The sequence below is a fragment of the Hyperolius riggenbachi genome, chromosome 6, assembly GCF_040937935.1.
Source record: "Hyperolius riggenbachi isolate aHypRig1 chromosome 6, aHypRig1.pri, whole genome shotgun sequence".
Classification (NCBI taxonomy): domain Eukaryota; kingdom Metazoa; phylum Chordata; class Amphibia; order Anura; family Hyperoliidae; genus Hyperolius; species Hyperolius riggenbachi.
The window spans coordinates 169,674,079-169,694,282 of record NC_090651.1 but is presented as its reverse complement, the minus strand read 5'-3'; the positions used below and the strand labels follow the sequence as shown (position 1 = coordinate 169,694,282).

The 20,204-nt window shown below is 42.9% G+C and overlaps 1 protein-coding gene across 2 annotated transcripts in view; it reads left to right on the top strand.

The window, feature by feature from the left end:
- L3MBTL2 (L3MBTL histone methyl-lysine binding protein 2) overlaps window positions 1-20,204 on the top strand; it is a 336,131-nt gene that overhangs the window by 217,462 nt on the left and 98,465 nt on the right. For both annotated transcript variants that reach the window (XR_011022081.1, XM_068240208.1), the window contains exon 8: window positions 2,962-3,050. Coding sequence is in view for 1 of the 2 variants with exons in the window: in XM_068240208.1 (XP_068096309.1) it covers window positions 2,962-3,050 (89 nt within the window). In the remaining variant the exon portion in view is untranslated. The remainder of the gene's footprint in view (window positions 1-2,961; window positions 3,051-20,204) is intronic.

The following is a 20,204-nucleotide window of genomic DNA, read 5'->3' as shown; positions in this document are numbered from 1 at the left end:
TGTGTTTGATGACCAGAGGTGTTTCTTGGTTGACCTGTTGGAGGTCATCTTGAGGAGGAATTATTTCTTGTTTGAGGATACCTTTTATGAGCAATGCAGGGACACGTCAATGGTCTAACATGGTCTCTTCTTATGCTAATTTGTACTTGGGCCTCTACAAGGAATCCTTTGTTTATACTAACCATCTGTTCCTCCACCACTCCAAAGGATGGTGGCGGTACTGTACATTGATGATATTTTTTTTATTTGGGCGGGGCCACGTTTGACCCTAGAGCAGTTCATAGTGGAGTTGCATTCGTGTTGCCCCTGCATTGCTCTTACGTTTACTTGTGACTGTAACGTCTGTTTTTTATTTAGACATGGTTGTTAACAAGATGGAGGGCAAATTTGTCACTGATTTATTCCGGACGCCGCGGGGGAAGGGGGGGAAGCATGTAGCTAGCGCTAGGCTAGCTACATGCTAAAAAAAAAAATGGCGAAAAACCCTCCCGCGGCTGCGCAGCCGTGGGAATTATACCGCCAGGGGGGTTTTAAGGGTGATGTGTTTAAACACCCAACTACTGGTCATAAGTTTCCGATCAAGACATTACACATGTGACTCTACATTTGCTTCACTGCCCATGCGGCTTTAACCCTCCTGGCCAGGAGGCAGCGCAGCAGTTTTTTTTTTTTTAATCATGTAGCGAGCCTGATAGCCGCTGCTCAGCGGCATCCCCCCGCCCTCTTTGATCGCCTTCGGCGATCTCCGATTAGGAAATCCCGTTCAAAGAACGGGATTTCCTAGAGGGCTTCCCCCATCGCCATGGCGACGGGGCGGGATGACGTCACCGACGTCAGCAACGTCGTGACGTCATTGGGAGTCCCGGCCCACCCTTCAGCGCTGCCTGGCACTGATTGGCCAGGCAGCGCAGGGGGTCTAAAGGGGGGGGCGGCACGGCGCGACGGATAGTGGCGATCGGGCGCGGGGCGGCGGCGATCGGTATGCTAACGCAGCTAGCAAAGTGCTAGCTGCGTCCAGAAAAAAAAAATTACGCGAATCGGCCCAGCAGGGCCTGAGAAAACCTCCTGCGCGGCTTACCCCGAACTACGTCCGGGGGACCGCCAGGAAGGTTAAGTGGGGATGACTACACAGGCATTAAAAGATCCCATCTCCTCACATAAATTGGCTATTTGCTCAGATACTAGTGAACATGCTGTTGCTAGCCATTTTGTTTCTCATCGCCATAATGTCAGCCAGTTGAGGGGCCAAGTCATTAACTTTGTCCCCCCCCCCCCTCACGCCACCCCACGCAGAGGAGGTGACAGGGTCATATTGTTGTTAAGACGTGAGGTATTCTAGATCAGGAGGTTGGATGCAATGGGACCTGGGGGTCTCAATCGAGAGTGCGATTTGGGTTCATGTGTGTAATAATAGATGTTTTGGTGCTTATAATAATGACTGGGGCCTTCTCTTTCCTGTGGGGTTTATTTTTGTATTTTTTGCATTTTTATTGTTTTGGGGTCCTTATCTCTGACTGGCCGCCAGTCAGGGAATGGATACCTTTTAATTTATATTTTGTAGTTCGGTCATCTCGGACCGGCCACCGTAGTGTTTGCGGCCACTGGTCCGGGAATGTACAAGGCTTTAGTTTTGATTTATTGTGCACTGACTGGCTGACATCTTGGGCGGCCGCCAGTCAGTGATGAATGTTTTCCTTTGTCATCCCGAACAGGCCGCCGTCTTGATGCGGCCACCAATTTGGGAATGTACATAAAGTTTCTTGTTTTTTGGTATTTGTGCGCTGACTGGCTGCTGTTTTTTGGCTTCCGCCAGTCAGCGACACTTTTTGTATTTGTGGTTTTTTTTTAAATCTTCCACTTGTTTTTTCATTAGGTAAGAGGTAATAGCCCATTTTTCTAGACTCCGGTTATATTTTGGCGTTTTTTTTGTTTTGTTTTTTTTTTGCATACCAGATTGGTTGTTTGATACGTCAATGTATATGACGATTGATGCTTTCCGGGTATATACGCATACTCATTGATTGACGCATGCGTATTATTATTTTGTTACGCATATGTTATGCGTCTGACGTTTTTGACCATTGGTCGGCGTTTTCATGTTTACTTGATGGGGATTGGTGCTCCTGAGTAGGAGCAGTTCCCCATCAGGTCCTCTTGCAAGTGGGAGTGTTTTGGGAGGTAGACTCTCATGGGATTGGTTGGCAACAGGGCATCCTGGTCATTTTGATTGGTTTCCTAGTGGAGCAACTACTATATAAGGCTGCTGTGAGTGTTCATATTCAGAGGGCATGTGGACTTGATAAAGAGAGGAGCTCCTTTTGAAATGCCATTGTTGCCTGCCTGCACCTGAATTAACTACCTGCATAGATGTGCAGAGCTTGAAATATGGGCAAATTACACAACTTGCATTCAAAACATGTACAGCAAAGAAGGACGTTAGCTTCAGCAAAACAATATGTGCACAGATTATTTCTTACTAGTTTCTTCAAAAATAAACCTTGCTGTGCTATGAAGTGTTATAAGATATTGCAGCATGAAATGAAGGTGCTTGCACCCAGTCTGCTTGAGGTTTTGCCTGGAGATGCCTGGATCTTCTGTTGCTCTTTGATTGGGTAAAAAAGTTGCTTACAATAAAAGATGCAGAAGAACAAATTTCCCTGCAATTGCATAGGTGGGAGAGTTTTTGTATAAAATGAATGGGATGGATTGAAATTATGAACTCGGAAGAATATAAAGAGATTGAGGTTGCTGGTGGGGAGGTTCTTATTGAGAGTACTTTTTATGGGGTTGGCATCTGTAATGTATTTGATTGTATTGAGATCTCTTTATATCAATAAACATTAATTATATGAAATGAATGAATTAAATACTGCATTGAGTCTCGCTGTTGACTTTCACTCTTGTAGAGAATAGACCTCTTAGATTTGGATTATTAATATAAAATAATATTTCTTCTTACAGGTATACATGCAAAGCATAACAATTGGAGGGATTTCTTGAAAACACGGTTAATTGGTTCAAGAACAATTCCAGTCGACTTCCATGCTAAGGTAATTCACGTCTATTATTATTGACATTCATTTACCGTATATACTCGCATACAAGCCGAGTTTTGGGGCAAAAAAAGTGTTCCAAAACTGGGGGGCTCGGCTTATACACAAGTCACTACTGTGTCACCAGTCCCCCACTAGAGGGGCACGGCATCTTTACCGATTCCCGGCCACGGATTTGCACTGCTAACAAAGTGGTGGCTGTGGGCTGTCCCCGTCCCCTCCCCAACCAACCAAAGCTGAGCTGTGAGCATAGTTACCGATCCGTGGATTTGCACTGCAAACAAATTGATGGCTCTGGGTTTTGTCCCCGTCCCCTCATCACCCCCAGCAGAGCGGCGCTGCGTGAAATATTTACCGAACATTCATGCGTCCGCCACCTGCTGTGCGCAGTGTCCCCACCGCTATATGGAGACCGGTGTCTGCTTCTTATGCACGCTAATCCATGCCGCCAGAAATCCTCTTCATTGGTCAGTTGGAGTCTCATTTGCTTTGACGCCCTCTAGTAGTGTCACTGAGATGAGACTCCGACTGACCAATAAAGAGGATTTCTGGCGGTGTGGATTAGCGTGCATAAAAAGCAGGCATTGCTCTCCATATGCCAGAGGGGACACTGCACACAGTGGGTGGCGGATGCATGAATGTATGGTAAATGTCACGCAGCGCCGCTCTGCTGGGGGTGAGGAGAGGATGGGGACACAACCCAGAGCCACCAATTTGTTAGCAGTGCAAATTCACAGATATGTAAATATGTACACAGCTCAGGTTGGATTGGGGATGGGGACACAGCCCACAGCCACCACTTTCTTTGCAGGGCAAATCTGCGGCCGCAGATCAGTAAATATGCCACCCCACGACTGGTGGGGGTGGAGAGGAAACTGAGGACAAAGCCCATAAGTGTGGTGCAGATATGGCACTGACCGTGTGACTGGGGCAGTGTAGGGGGGGTTACAGGAGGAGAAGTGAAGTGCACAAGGGGAAGGGGGGAAGAGGAAGTATAGAAGGAAACAGTGGCAGACAGTTTGGGGTGCAGGAGAAGCTGCATGGAGGCAGTATTGGCAGTCTTGGGTGCAGAAAAAGCAGTGCGTTAGAAAGTATTGGCAGTTTGGGGTATAGGAGCAGTGAGGAGGCAGTACTGCAGTTTGGGGTGCATTGTCAATATTAAGGGAAACACACAGCCATTACTAAAATTCCTTCTGAAATTCCACCTGTGCCTCTCCTACTGCTTAATTTCCTACCCTCGGTTTATACATGAGTCAATCATTTTTTCAGGGTTTTTTTTAGGCTAAAAGTTTGGGGGTCGGCTTATACAAGAGTATGCACGTATAAAGCGCCAACATATTCCGTGGCACTGTACAAATTAAGAAACAAACATGGGGTACAAAATAATACAGACAATGGTATTCACCAATATACAATACACAGAGTTGGTACAAAATACAGAATTGGTAATAACAGTAACAAAATTTGTAAGCTTGTAAGTGCCCTTGTAAGCTTACAATCTAAAGGAATAGGGGGTGGGAGGTGACAAGAGGTGGAGTAGTATAGAATATTCATACCTAGAGGCAGTGTGTTTTAGGTAACTTGGCCAGGGATCAAAAGGTGAACTGGCCTAAGGTAGAGCATATGCTTGACAGAAAAAGTGAGATTTGAGGGCACGTTTAAAGATATCAAAAGTTGGAGAGTGGGGGGGCGGAGCCGAGCATGGCGGCGTGAAGACGTCTTCTCGCAGAGCTCCGGGCCAGCAGCTTCTCTTTTGACTATAATGGGGGATGTCGGGGAGTCTTCAGCCACTACAGAGACCTCCAATATCAAGGGGAACCGCAGAGAAACAAAAACTTCTCCAGCAGCGGCTACTACTGCCACTCCGGCATCCTCAGTGGCCAAATACTTTACAGGCCCCACCACGAGGCAGCGGACTGACAAGATGGCGGAGGCTTCTTCCTCCACGAAATCCGCAGCAAAAATTATCGAAACCTCTGGACCTAAAAACCTAGAGGATATCTGGGATTTCCTAAGAGGCCTTCCTACCAAACGCGATATGGAACACCAGACTGAACTCTTCAGAACACTACTAAAACGGAGATCGCTAATCTACGAGCTGACATATCCGCCATTACTGACAGGGTGACGGAGGTTGAGAGGTAGGTATCCACCTTACAGACTGAGGTGAACAACTTGAAAACTGCGCAGAAAAAGCAATCGGCACTACAATCTTTATATAGATCCCAGATTGAAGACTTACAGAATCGCAGTCGGCGAAACAATGTGCGCTTGAGGGGCCTACCAGAAGCTACGCGCTCTGAAGACCTAATACACACGACCAGAGCAATATTCGATCGCATCCTTGATCGCCAGAATTCGCCGCCGATCAGGATAGACCGGATACACCGTGCGCTGCGAGCCTTACCCCAAGGAGAAGCCCCTCCAAGGGACATTATATGCAGGGTTCACCATTTTGAAGAAAAAGACCCCATCATGGCCGCCGCTCGTCGAGCAGGTCCCATAGATTTCGATGGAGCCACCATTACAATCTTCCAGGATCTCGCACCTTTTACTTTAGCCCAAAGACGGGCCCTACGGCCTCTTTTGACCACTCTACAAGATAATGGCTTTACATACAGCTGGGGATTTCCCTTTCATCTCTTCGCAAGAAAAGACCTACGTTCTGCCATATTGCGTATGCCTTCAGAGCTATCTGATTTTTGCAAAACGCTGGCGATCCCGGAGATACCTCTCCCGCAGTGGGACCCCGATCTATTGCTCCTAAATGGACCTCAACGCCAAGGAGGGAAAAAATCCAGGGGGCAACCCTCAGGGTCGTGAGTATACACTGACAGTTTTGAGTTCTCTTTCATAAAATCTTTTGCAGAGATGCCGACCTATGCTTTGGACATGAAGCGGTTGCCATCAGACATTATTCTGCCTCTGTCGCAATCTACACTTGGGCAGATCTACAGTCATCGGCTTTTCTTCTAAGCGACAGTGGCAAGGACATTTTTGTTTGTCTGCCACTTGTAGAATCTCCATCTATAATCACCCAGACATGTTTCGTATATCGCCCAGTGAAAGGCTTATTTGTCTTTACACCAGGCCCTGTATCTAAACACATGGAGCTTATTATGTATGCCATGAATCACTTTCTGTTTCCAGATGCGAAGCTAACTATTTATAGCTTAGACATAGAATGTTTGGCTAGGTTCCTGGCCTGTCTCTATCTGTCAGCTACATAACTCCTTTAGTATAAGATTATATTGTTATCATGTTTGCTTCATATGATACTGTTATTTGCTATAGGTTATCTGTTTTGATTTTATATGCATATAAACATATGTCGGATTTCTCTTAAACTGATCTAACACTATAATGATATAGCCATATACACATACCGGCCCTTTTTGTTGTATAGGTCCCCACTTAGCCTAACTTTTAAGAAGTTCCTTTACAATACCGTAGTGATGTTCAAATGCCATGGACCATTTCATGTATAGGCCACTTACAACCTTTCCCCTAAAGCATTACCTCGCTTTCCCTGGAGCTAGGCCACTGGGCTGGATACTCCTTGGACCCCCATATAACTGAGTATTGGGTGCCCGGAGTGTCTAGTGAGGTCGCTGTGTTCCCTTCGTTCTCCCAAATGGACGCCCATAGGGCGATAAACACCTTTATTGTTCATCTAATTTTATTATCACTACGGTCCATATGCTTGCAGTGGTTAGCAAATACTGCTAACAACTTTTGTCTTCTTACTCCTTTTACTTTTCTTACACTGCACTATCCTGTCTCTTATTTTTGTCCTGTGGCGGAATCTCCTCTCTTGACCTGCAGCTTTCTATATGATCTAGATGTTCCTTAAAGTACAGACAATAAATGTGAGGGGCCTGAACACGCCTGAAAAGCGAAAAGCCCTATTACGCCTTCTACACAAACAGAGAGTGCAGGTGGCATTTCTCCAGGAGACGCATTTTAAGGGCTCCACGCCTCCTAAATTAATAGATAAACACTTTACACAGGCTTACTTTAGCTCCTCGCCTGATTCCAAAACAAAAGGGGTTGCAATACTACTGGCAAAGAATGTTGAACTCTCTCTCTTGCAGGAATGTCGAGATTCCTCTGGTAGATACCTTTTTATTAAAGGTACCTTACTCCAACGTAAATTCACACTTGGTACTATATAAGCCCCTAACAGTGGTCAGACAGCTTTCTTGATGAGAGCCCTTGAGGCTCTAGATTCTTTCGCAGAGGGAAGTGTAGTCCTGGGAGGAGATTTTAATATGGTTTTAGACCCTACTTTAGATAACTCCTCGGGCCGAAGATCATGCACTAACAAAGCTCTCAGACAATGTAGGAGTTTATTGTCAAGTAGGCAACTAGTTGATATTTGGAGAGTTCAGCATCCTAACACCAAGGATTACACCTTCTTCTCTAAATTACATAACTTATACACCAGAATTGACCTCATATTGGTCTCCCAAAACCTTCTCTCTGAGCAAATAACATCTGATATAGGCCAGTCCATCCTCTCTGACCACTCGCCGGCTTCCTTAACATTGGGAATTAGGCCAAAACCCTACTTACCTAGATCTTGGCGTCTTAACACCTCTCTACTGCAACGACCTGAAATCAAACAACGTATTTCAAGGGCATTGGAGAATTACTTCTCGACTAATGACAATGATGAGGTAACCTCTCCCACTTTGTGGGAAGCTCATAAGTGTGTCATCCGAGGAGTATTCATTCAAGAAGCCAGTCGTGTAAAAAAAGATAGAGGAAACGATAGCGAATAGCTTAAGGACTATTGGGGAGCTGGAAGCTAGACATAAGAACTCGCTTTCGGCTGCTGAGCTTTTACTTTTAGAAACTGAGAGGGAAAAACTCAGAAGCTTATTATTTTTTAGAGAAAAACAAATAGCTACTAAATGTAGGAGGACATTTTACGAATATGGTAATAAGTGCAGTAAGATACTTGCTAGAGCCTTGAAAGTGCAATATGCTTCTAACAATATATCTAGCATACAAGACTCCAGAGGTCACAAACATATTAAAAACGGGGAGATTGCTGAGACATTTCGCACTTACTATCGGGCACTATACAACCTTAACGATCCTCTTAACTCTGCAACCCACCTTGCCCCTAGACAAGATATTCTGCAATATTTACGTAATTCTGGTCTTCCTACACTGACAGAAGAAGCGATACTGGAGTTAGAAGACCCAATTTCCGAACTGGAAGTTAGACAGGTTATCAAAGACTCTCCCTCCGGTAAGGCCCCTGGCCCAGATAGGTTTCCTTTAGATTATTATAAGTCCTTTAAAGATATTCTCTGCCCTTATTTAATTAAGGTCTTTAATGACCTAACTCCGGAAAAGGGGCCTGCTCATTCCTTACCTCGAGACATGCTAAAAGCGCATATCACGGTCATCCCAAAACCAGGCAAGGACGCCACCTTGTGCTCTAATTTTCGCCCGATCTCACTCTTAAATGTAGACTTAAAGATTATGTCCAAGGTTCTAGCTAACCGATTAGCCCCACTTATGCCCGACCTGGTTCACCCAGATCAAGCAGGGTTTATTTCTGGACGTGAAGCACGAGACAACACCATTCGTACCCTGGACCTGATTAATTGGCTGCGTAGCAAGGGATCCCCAGCCCTCCTGCTCTCCACCGATGCAGAAAAAGCTTTTGACAGGGTGGGCTGGGGGTTCCTTGAAGGTACACTTAGGCATATTGGTCTTGGACATAATATGCTTTCCAGAATCATGGCGCTATACTCCGGCCCGTCAGCACACGTGAAAGCGAATGGTGTTGTCTCAGATCCCTTTACAATCTCTAATGGCACACGACAGGGCTGCCCCCTATCCCCTCTGATCTTCGCTCTGACTATTGAGCCCTTCCTACGCACAATTTGCCAAAATATAAACATTAGAGGGATTCAAGTAAACTCCATGGAGCACAAGGTGGCGGCCTACGATGACCTTATGTTTTATTTAAACACCCCTATTACCTCCCTACCTAATCTCTTACTGGAATTAGACAGATACAAATCCCTTTCCAATTATAAAATTAATATAGATAAATGTCACGCCTTAAGCATCCTTCTCCCATCCTCCTTAAAAAGCCAGTTACAATCTAACTTTGCATTTAAGTGGGATTCCAACGCAATCACATATTTAGGAGTACAAATACCAGCTAATTTAGAAGATATCTATAAATTGAACTTCCCCCCTCTTATGCGCAAACTCTCCCAGGACCTCCAGGACTGGAATCGCCCACATTTCTCTTGGTTCGGCCGTATAAATATTCTCAAAATGAATATTATGCCTCGCCTTCTCTATTTATACCAAGCTCTCCCTATCACCCCCCCCCCCCCCCTCCGAAACACTTTAATTTAGCCAAAAGACTGTTCCTCAACTTTATTTGGAAAGGTAAGCCGGCGAGAATTAGATATGCCGCTATGGTCCTTCCCAAGACACAGGGAGGTATGGCAGTCCCTGACACCAGGAAATACCATGCTGCAGCTAGTTTGGTCAGGGTGGTCGATTGGCACAGACATAATGCTCAAAAGAGGTGGATTCAGGTAGAGTCAGCCTTAGTGGAACAGGACCTTACTCTTTTACCGTGGTCCAGCAGAACTTCACCTGCAGTGTCTGTATCAATCAAATCTACCCTGGATAACCTACGGAAATATCGCAATAAATTTGATCTCTCTCCTTGGCCCTCACCTTTGTTCTCTATTTTGGATAATGTGTTGTTTCCTCCAGGTTGTCATAGCAACGCATATGTACCCTGGCGTATGGGCTCTGCTTTGAGAGCTAGGGACCTCCTGATAGGCAAAAACTGGTGCACGATCAAACAATTGCAGGATCTACGTAATTGCCCCTTTTTAGACCCTTGGAGTTTATTACAATTTATCCACTTTGCTCGATCAGTTGGCTCAAAAGAGCAATTATCCAGACCTTTAACCCCCTTTGAGATGCTGTGTAATGGCCAAGGCCCTATACGAAAATCCCTGACCAATATTTACCAATTGCTTTGCTCTGATGAATCCTGGTCACGCTCTCTTAAAGAAAAATGGGAGACAGACTTACAGATCTCCTTTTCGGATCAGCAGTGGGATAAGATTATCCTCCTGAATCATAAAACCTCTATCTATTCTAGGGTTCAGGAATCTAACTATAAAATTCTAACTCGCTGGTACCTCACACCTAGCAGATTGCATAAGATATACCCCAATGCTGATCCTAAGTGTTGGAGATGTAAGCAACAAACTGGGACACTGCTCCATATCTTTTGGGACTGTCATTTGATAAAAAATTTCTGGTCAAAAGTGCAATTCTATATTAAAGAGCTCACGGATGCTGACCCGGTGGCTGATCCTGCTTTCTATCTTTTATACCACACACATAAGCCAATCAAAAAAGTAAAGAAGTCCCTAACAAAACACTTACTACAAGCAGCAAGAATCTCTATAGCAAAACATTGGAAAGATATTAAGCCCCCCTCAATTTTAGAGTGGATAGCAGAGCTCAAATTTATATGTGAGATTGAGTCTCTTACGGCTTCCATCTATAATACCACCGAACAGTGCTCCCGTACCTGGATGCCTTGGCATGAGTTTTTGGAATCTGATAAATATAAGGATCTGCTCTCTGCTTCCCATCCGTGATCACTTTAATTCATACTCACCTCTCCCCTGCCCCTCACATTGTCACTTATGAGCCTCAACTGCATTAACACTTATCTGTGACACATAGGAGAGGAGTGTTCCGCCGTGCGACAAGATTCTTCTCTTCCTTCTTCCCTTTTCTTCCTTTTCTCTCCTCGGTTTTAGCCTTTTGGGGCCATATGCAATTCACTTTTTCACCTGACTTTTCTCCTAGGTGATATTTTTAAAGTTGTCAATAAAATGCCTTTTAAGCCTCCAGGAAGCAAGAAAATAATCAAAATAATTGTGATAGTTATTTTTCAACTACTTATGGTATTTTTTTAGTTGAAAAGTTCTGAAAAGTTATTTTAAATCGAAGTTGAAAAATTATCTCCTGGGAGAAAAGTCAGGTGAAAAAGTGAATTGCATATGGCCCTTAGTGTCTTATTTTTATTTTGCATTTTATATCTTTTCTTTCACTATGTACGCCCTTGACCAACTAGGATCAGACCTTTGAAGCACCTTTATTCTAGAATTGTGTATTCCCATATCTCTACTAAAGTTTGGGCATGTTTGATGTGAGTCCTATCATTCCACAATACAAACAGGTGTTCTGGGATGTGTGATCCCTCTGGGCTCCCAGACACCTATTAGCTCTTTAAAAACATAAGGCTCTACATCTGATAAGTTGCTCCCTTTTTCAAGATGTTTATTTTTTTTTCTCACCCTGTAGATATGAAAAATTGACAGGTTCATTGTATTTCCTATCAGCTACAGTGCTGGTTTGCTGTAATTTATATATATCAAATCTACTTCCATACATGACCTGTATTTGTAGATCTCTTTCCTGGTTGTTATATTTTACGTCCTGATATGATGTCCTGTTTCTCTTATCTGTTAAATGTTTAAAAACTGTTAAATAAAGAATTTACAAAAAAAAAGTTGGAGAGTGATGGATGTGTTGTGGCAGAGGATTCCAGAGGAGGGATGAAGCACCTGCGAAATCTTGTATGCTTGAATGCGAGAGTCATGTGCAGAACTGAGATTGCGGTTGGGTTGGTACCTGGAACTAGTGAAGTGACGCCCACAGTAGATAAAACTTACATAGTTACATAGTTATTTGGGTTGAAAAAAAGATTATGTACATCGAGTTCAACCAAAAAACAAAGTACAACACCATCCTGCTCCCTCACTTATCCCTGTTGACCCAGAGGAAGGCGAAAAACCCTTACAAGTCATGGTCTAGTTAGCCCAAAAGGGAAAAAATTCCTTCCCGACTCCAGATGGCAATCAGATAAAATCCCTGGATCAACAGCCAACATCCAACAATTTACAGTGGCTTGCAAAAGTATTCGGCCCCCTTGAAGTTTTCCACATTTTGTCACATTACTGCCACAAACATGAATCAATTATATTGGAATTCCACGTGAAAGACCAATACAAAGTGGTGTACATGTGAGAAGTGGAATGAAAATCATACATTATTCCAAACATTTTTTACAAATAAATATCTGCAAAGTGGGGTGTGCGCAATTATTCAGCCCCCTGAGTCAATACTTTGTAGAACCACCTTTTGCTGCAATTACAGCTGCCAGTCTTTTAGGGTATGTCTCTACCAGCTTTGCACATCTAGAGACTGAAATCCTTGGCCATTCTTCTTTGCAAAACAGCGCCAGCTCAGTCAGATTAGATGGACAGCATTTATGAACAGCAGTTTTTAGATCTTGCCACAGATTTTCGATTGGATTTAGATCTGGACTTTGACTGGGCCATTCTAACACATGGATATGTTTTGTTTTAATCCATTCCATTGTTGCCCTGGCTTTATGTTTAGCGTTGTTGTCCTGCTGGAAGGTGAACCTCCGCCCCAGTCTCAAGTCTTTTGCAAACACCGAGGTTTTCTTCCAAGATTGCCCTGTATTTGGCTCCATCCATCTTCCCATCAACTCTGACCAGCTTCCCTGTCCCTGCTGAAGAGAATCACCCCCAGAGAATGATGCTGCCACCACCATATTTGACAGTGGGGATGGTGTGTTCAGAGTGATATGCAGTGTTAGTTTTCTGCCACACATAGTGTTTTGCATTTTGGCCAAAAAGTTCCATTTTGGTCTCTTCTGACCAGAGCACCTTCTTCCACATGCTTGCTGTGGCCTTGTTCGACCTGTGAGTTTAGGTGGATGGCCTTGTCTTGGTAGGTTTACAGTTGTGCCATACTCCTTCCATTTCTGAATGATTGCTTGAACAGTGCTCCGTGGGATGTTCAAGGCTTTGGAAATCTTTTTGTAGCCTAAGTCTACTTTACATTTCTCGATACCTTTATCCCTGACCTGTCAGGTGTGTTCTTTGGACTTCACGGTGTTGTTGCTCCCAGTATTCTCTTAGACAACCTCTGACGCCGTCACACAGCAGCTGTATTTGTACTGACATTAGATTACACACAGGTGCACTCTATTTAGTCATTAGCACTCATCAGGCAATGTCTACTGGCAACTGACTGCACTCAGACCAAAGGGGGCTGAATAATTACGCACTCCCCACTTTGCAGTTATTTATATGTAAAAAATGTTTGGAATCATGTATGATTTTCGTTCCACTTCTCACGTGTACACCACTTTGTATTGGTCTTTCATGTGGAATTCCAATAAAATTGATGCATGTTTGTGGCAGTAATGTGACAAAATGTGGAAAACTTCAAGGGGGCTGAATACTTTTGCAAGCCACTGTAGTTAAAAGCAGATAAAATAAAAAAGGTAGAGATGGCTTACCTCTCAGTATGACACAATCAATAGTAAACAAGGTAGATATTATTTGCAGGGGCAATGCGTTTCTTGGGTACAAGCCTACTTCCTCAGGCCAATATCAGTGCTATTAAAATTAATGAGAAGCACTCAGAGTTTTGGACACAAATGCCATGATACCGAGTAAATACATTATAATTAAGGCAATAGAGGAGAAGCAACAGTAGCAGGCACTACGGCAGCATGCAAAAAACAGTTAGACAGTTAGATTCCTTGGGTACATATGTATGGATAGATTCTAGCGTGCTCCAGACTGGAAAAACAGATCAACATCCATAGGCAAGTGTGAAGAACATGGAGTCTGGCACTGCATTCACATTCCATAAAATGAGGTTTATGGTACTCTGCTCATTGATATACACATTTCTTCATACAAAGTTCTTTATTTAAAATGCACATACCTATTAGGAGCGTGGATTAGGTTGTGGGACGTAGTGGTGGCTGCCGCCCGCCTAATGACCGTTTCGCTAGGTTTAGCGTCTTCAGAGACGTGTGTGGCGATCGCGGCGTCCCGTGGTGAAAGGTTACTTCCAGTTTCCTGTGCCGCCGTACCACGTGTACAAATATACGCATGCGCCCACTAACGTACGTGTGTAGACATATCACAAACGCATAGGTTAATGCGTATTATTGCGTAAATGCTTCAGCCTAAGCAACATCAGCATACTCTTCAATAACCATAAGATGGCAGTAAAAAATAATACATAAAATAAATAATAGATGAGATAAGTGCGGCGCTCTACACCTGTTAGTCCAGCACACAAAAAATAATAAGCAAAAAGAAATAAGCACAAGTCTTAATTGGCACAAATGTCCATGTACCACTGCCCCCTGACAGTAAGTGAACTTTCCAAAGTCCTCTTTTCCGCTTCACAAATCAGCATACAGTTAACACATTGGTAGGTATCTCTCTCACCAGATTGATAGGCTGATTAATCACAGTCAGCAAAGATCACGTTATACAGTAGATGGGGTATTAATGCAGATATGTCTCCTAGTATCCAACCTCTTCCTCCTAAATATGGCTCAGACAAAAAAACATGGATAGCGTAATACTGTTGGAGCTTTACATAAAAAAGCCCTCCACCAGAAGTAGTAGCCTCAACCCTGTGTACAAGAAGCAAGAATCACCACCACTCTATGTATCCGTAAACAGGAGGACTCAAAGCTCACCAGATATACTGGCTGACCATGACAGTTCAGCTAAAGCGTTTCATGAACCTCCTCAGTTTTATCAGCAGCCTTCTTCCTTAAAGGGAAGGTCCAAGCAAAAAAAAAAAAATGAGTTTCACTTACCTGGGGCTTCTACCAGCCCCATGCAGCCATCCTGTGCCCTCGTAGTCACTCACTGCTGCTCCAGTCCCCCGCTGGGAGCTTTCTGACCTCGGAGGTCAGGGCCGAATTGCGTACATTTTTACACATTCCCGCTAGTGCAGGAACATTAACGCATACATTTTTACGTGTTAGTGGTGCAACGCGTAAATTTTTGTTCCTGCACTAGCTGGAATGCGTAAAAATGTATGCAATGTGGCCCTGACCTCCGAGGTCAGAAAGCTGCCAGCGGGGGACTGGAGCAGCAGTGAGTGACTACAAGGGCACAGGATGGCTACATGAGGCTGGTAGAAGCCCCAGGTAAGTAAAACTCATTTTTTTTTTTTTGCTTGAACCTTCCCTTTAATTAAACTCAAATAAGAGGTGACATAGTGTAACTCCGTTTAATTAAAAGATTTAAAAAGTAGTAGTGCACTCACATTTAAACATAAGAACATGCGCATGTAAATTTAAAATCCAGGACGTAACATACCACATTGACTCTTGATACATAAAATAAATAGCTTGGTGCATCCTGGAGAAAGGCTACCTCTGCATCACACAATGGAATAATCGCAGAGAAAAAAAAATGCGAATTAAAGGGCAAACAAAGACACAAAAAGTCAAACTTGTTTGAAAATGATTAGTAACAGGAGCCATACAAAGAAATTCTACTGAGCTATTGACAGTGCCCTTCTGTAAATATTTAATCCCACTTCCCTTTAAAACGTGCAATTATTAGCCCTTCTCCACAATTGCAGCAAGCTTACACATTAAAAACAAAGCAAGATCTAACTAGGGCCGTACATTTTTGTTCTCATTCTAACTATGCCACTATCTAACTGGTTACATTTAGGGTCAGGAAACCGTATAACTACAAGGACTACGGGTCCAGGAAACAAGCCATCTCAACATTCTCATTAAGTCCAAGGGGGCCCATTGCATCAGACCTGATAATCCAGGAGGTCTCTTTACGTAGGAGCAAACGCTCCCTGTATCCCCCTCTATGGGGTACTGGCATAAAGTCCAGAGCCGCAAACAACAAGCAATCAGGATTCCAATTCTGTACTGTTCTCATATGTTCTATTAACCTTGGACATCCCTTCCCTGGTTCAATCGATCTAAAATGTTCCAACACTCTGGTTTTCATTTCTCGTGTTGTCATTCCTATATAGAAGCGTTGGCAGGGGCACCAAACGATGTATACTACAAACTTAGTTTGGCAGTTAAAAAAGTTCTTCACCCTTATATCTATGGGGCCTACTCTTAACCACTTGAGGACCGTAGGCTTTACCCCCCTTAAAGAGAATCTGTATTGTTAAAATCGCTCAAAAGTAAACATACCACTGCGTTAGGGGACATCTCCTATTACCCTCTGTCACAATTTCGCCGCTCCTCGCCGCATTAAAAGTGGTTAAAAACAGTTTTTAAAAGTTTGTTTGTAAACAAACAAAATGGCCACCAAAACAGGAAGTAGGTTGATGTACAGTATGTCCACACATAGAAAAATACATTCATACACAAACAGGCTGTATACAGCATTCCTTTTGAATCTCAAGAGATCATTTGTGTGTTTCTTTCCCCCATGCACTGAAGTTTCAGGCTGCTCTTTTCTTCCTGCAAACAGCTTTGCCCTTGTTTGTAATTCCTCAGTATGTGAAAGCCCAGCCAGCTCAGAGGAGGATTTATCCAGCTTGTAAAAGATAAGAGAGAAGAGAGAAGCTGCTCTAATCTAAATAACACACAGGCAGTGTGCATAGAGGGGCCAGGAAGGGTGAGTTCATAGCAGAACCACAACACTGAAGAACTTGGCAGCCTTCCAGACACAGGCCGACAAGTCTGACAGGGGAAAGATACATTGATTTATTACAGAGACAGTGATAGTATAAAGTGCTGCAGTTAGCCAGAACACATTAGAATAGCTTTTGGAACTTGTAGGATGATAAAAAACAGGATGCAATTTTTGTTACGGAGTCTCTTTAAGGACCAGACCCCTTTTTTCCATTCAGACCACTGAAGCTTTCACGGTTTTTTGCTCGCTCATACAACCTACCACCTAAATGAATTTTTGCTCCTTTTCTTGTCACTAATAAAGCTTTCTTTTGGTGCTATTTGATTTTTGCTGCGATTTTTACTTTTTATTATATTCATCAAAAAATACATGAATTTTGTCAAAAAAATGATTTTTTTAACTTTCTGTGCTGACATTTTTCAAATAAAGTAAAATTTCTGTATACATGCAGCACGAAAAATGTGGAAAAGCATGTTTTTGATAAAAAAAAACCCATTCAGCCTATATTTATTGGTTTGGGGAAAAGTTATAGCGTTTACAAACTATGGTGCAAAAAGTGAATTTTCCCATTTTGTAGCATCTCTGACCACCTGTCATGTTTCATGAGGGGCTAGAATTCCAGGATAGTATAAATACCACCCAAATGACCCCATTTTGGAAAGAAGACATCCCAAAGTATTCACTGAGAGGCATGGGGAGTTCATAGAAGATATTATTTTTTGTCACAAGTTAGCGGAAAATGACAGTTTGTGACAAGAAAAAAAAAAGTTGTGACAAAAAAAAAATGAAATCTGCCTCGGACTCACCATGCCCCTCTCTGAATACCTTGAAGTGTCTACTTTCCAAAATGGGGTCATTTGTGGGGTGTGTTTACTGTCCTCGCATTTTGGGGGGTGCTAATTTGTAAGCACCCCTGTAAAGCCTAAAGGTGCTCATTGGACTTTGGGCCCCTTAGCGCAGTTAGGCTGTAAAAAAGTGCCACACATGTGGTATTGCAGTACTCAGGAGAAGTAGTATAACCGGTTCAGCACCGCAGTCCGAAAATCTCATGCATCCGAGCAACGTTCACCTCCCATTCATTCCACTATTACTTTATTGCTACTTATCACAATGAATTGATCTATATCTTGTTTTTTCTGCCACTAATTAGGCTTTCTTTGGGTAGTACATTTTGCTCAGAATTATTTTTTTCTAAATCTATTTTAACAGGAAGATTAAGAAAGAAATGAAAAAAATTCATTATTTCTCAGTTTTTGGCCATTATAGTTTGAAATTAATATACGCTACCGTAATTAAAACTCATGTATTTTATTTGCCCATCTGTCCCGGTTATTACACCGTTTAAACGATGTCCCTATCACAATTTATGGTGCCGATATTTCATTTAGAAATAAAGGTGCATTTTTTTCAATTTGCGTCCATCACTATTTATAAGCTTATAATTTTAAATAATATAACAACATATTCTCTTGACATGCATATTTAAAAAGTTCAGACCCTTGGGTAACTATTTATGTTGTTGTTTTTTTTTAATTGTATTTTTTATTGTTTTTTTAATAAAAAAAAAAGTGTATGTGGGTAATTTTTGGTGTGGGAGGGAAACTGCTAATTTTAAATGTAAAATAATTTTTATTTTTTTTTATTAAAATTGTATGTTGGTGCAGTTTACTATTTGGCCACAAGATGGCCACAGTGAAAAAAGTCCTGGATGCGAACGATCTCGCATCTAGGAACTAAAATGCTGGGGAGATGTTTCCTGGGGGCAGAAATACCGCGCTCTCTGGAGAGAAAGCGTCGGTATTTCTGCGGAGAAGGTAGATCGGTGAATGGGAATTATATTCCCATTCACTGATCGGGGGGCTAGTGGCGGGCAGCGCCCGATCGTGCACACCAGCCGGCGGCAGCAGTGCCTATCTGGACGAGGAAGCTCGTCCAGATAGGCTGTACTGGTTAATGTGTTTTGGGGGTGTATTTTTACACATACCCATGCTGGGTGGGAGAAATATCTCTGTAAATGACAATTGTTTGATTTTTTTTTTACACACAATTGTCCATTTACAGAGATATTTCTCCCACTCAGCATGGGTATGTGTAAAAATACACCCCAAAACACATTATACTACTTCTCCTGAGTACGGCGACACCACATGTGTGGCACTTTTTTGCACCCTAACTGCGCTAAGGGGCTCAAAGTCCAATGAGTACCTTAAGGATTTCACAGGTCATTTTTGTTTCATGACTACTCACGGTTTAGGGCCCCTAAAATGCCAGGGCAGTATAGGAACCCCACTAATGACCCCATTCTAGAAAGAAGACACCCAAAGGTATTCCATTAGGTGTAAGGCGAGTTCATAGAAGATTTTATTTTTTGTCACAAGTTAGCGGAAATTGATTTTAATTGTTTTTTCACAAAGTGTCATTTTCCGCTAACTTGTGACAAAAAATAAAATCTTCTATGAACTCACCATACTCCTAACGGAATACCTTTGGGTGTCTTCTTTCTAGAATGGGGTCATTTGTGGGGTTCCTGTACTGCCCTGGCATTTTAGGGGCCCTAAACCGTGAGGAGTAGTCTTGAAACCAGATGTGGCAAAATGACCTGTGAAATCCTAAAGGTACTCATTGGACTTTGGGCCCCTTAGCGCAGTTAGGGTGTAAAAAAGTGCCACACATGTGGTACCGCCGTACTCAGGAGAAGTAGTATAATGTGTTTTGGGGTGTATTTTTACACATACCCATGCTGAGTGGGAGAAATATTTCTGTAAATGACAATTGTTTGATTTTTTTTTTACACACAATTGTCCATTTACAGAGAGATTTCTCCCACCCAGCATGGGTATGTGTAAAAATACACCCCAAAACGCAATATACTACTTCTCCTGAGTACGGCGATACCACATGTGTGACACTTTTTTTGCATCCCAGGTGCGCTAAGGGGCCCAACGTCCTATTCTCAGGTCATTTTGAGGCATTTGTTTTCTAGACTACTCCTCACGGTTTAGGGCCCCTAAAATGCCAGGGCAGTATAGGAACCCCACAAGTGACCCCATTTTAGAAAGAAGACACCCCAAGGTATTCCATTAGGTGTAAGGCGAGTTCATAGAAGATTTTATTTTTTGTCACAAGTTAGTGAAAAATGACACTTTGTGAAAAAAAAACAATAAAAATCAATTTCCGCTAACTTTTGACAAAAAATAATATCTTCTATGAACTCGTCATACACCTAACAGAATACCTTGGGGTGTCTTTTTTTCTAAAACGGCGTCACTTGTGGGGTTCCTATACTGCCCTGGCATTTTACGGGCCCAAAACCGTGAGTAGTCTGGAAACCAAATGTATCAAAATGACTGTTCAGGGGTATAAGCATCTGAAAATTTTGATGACCGGTAGTCTATGAGGGGGCAAATTTTGTGGAATCGGTCATAAGCAGGGTGGCCTTTTAGATGACAGGTTGTATTGGGCCTGATCTGATGGATAAGAGTGCTAGGAGGGTTACAGGAGGTGATTGATGGGTGTCTTAGGGGGTGGTTAGAGGGGAAAATAGATGCAATCAATGAACTGGGGAGGTGATCGGAAGAGGGTCTGATGGGGATCTGAGGGTTTGGCC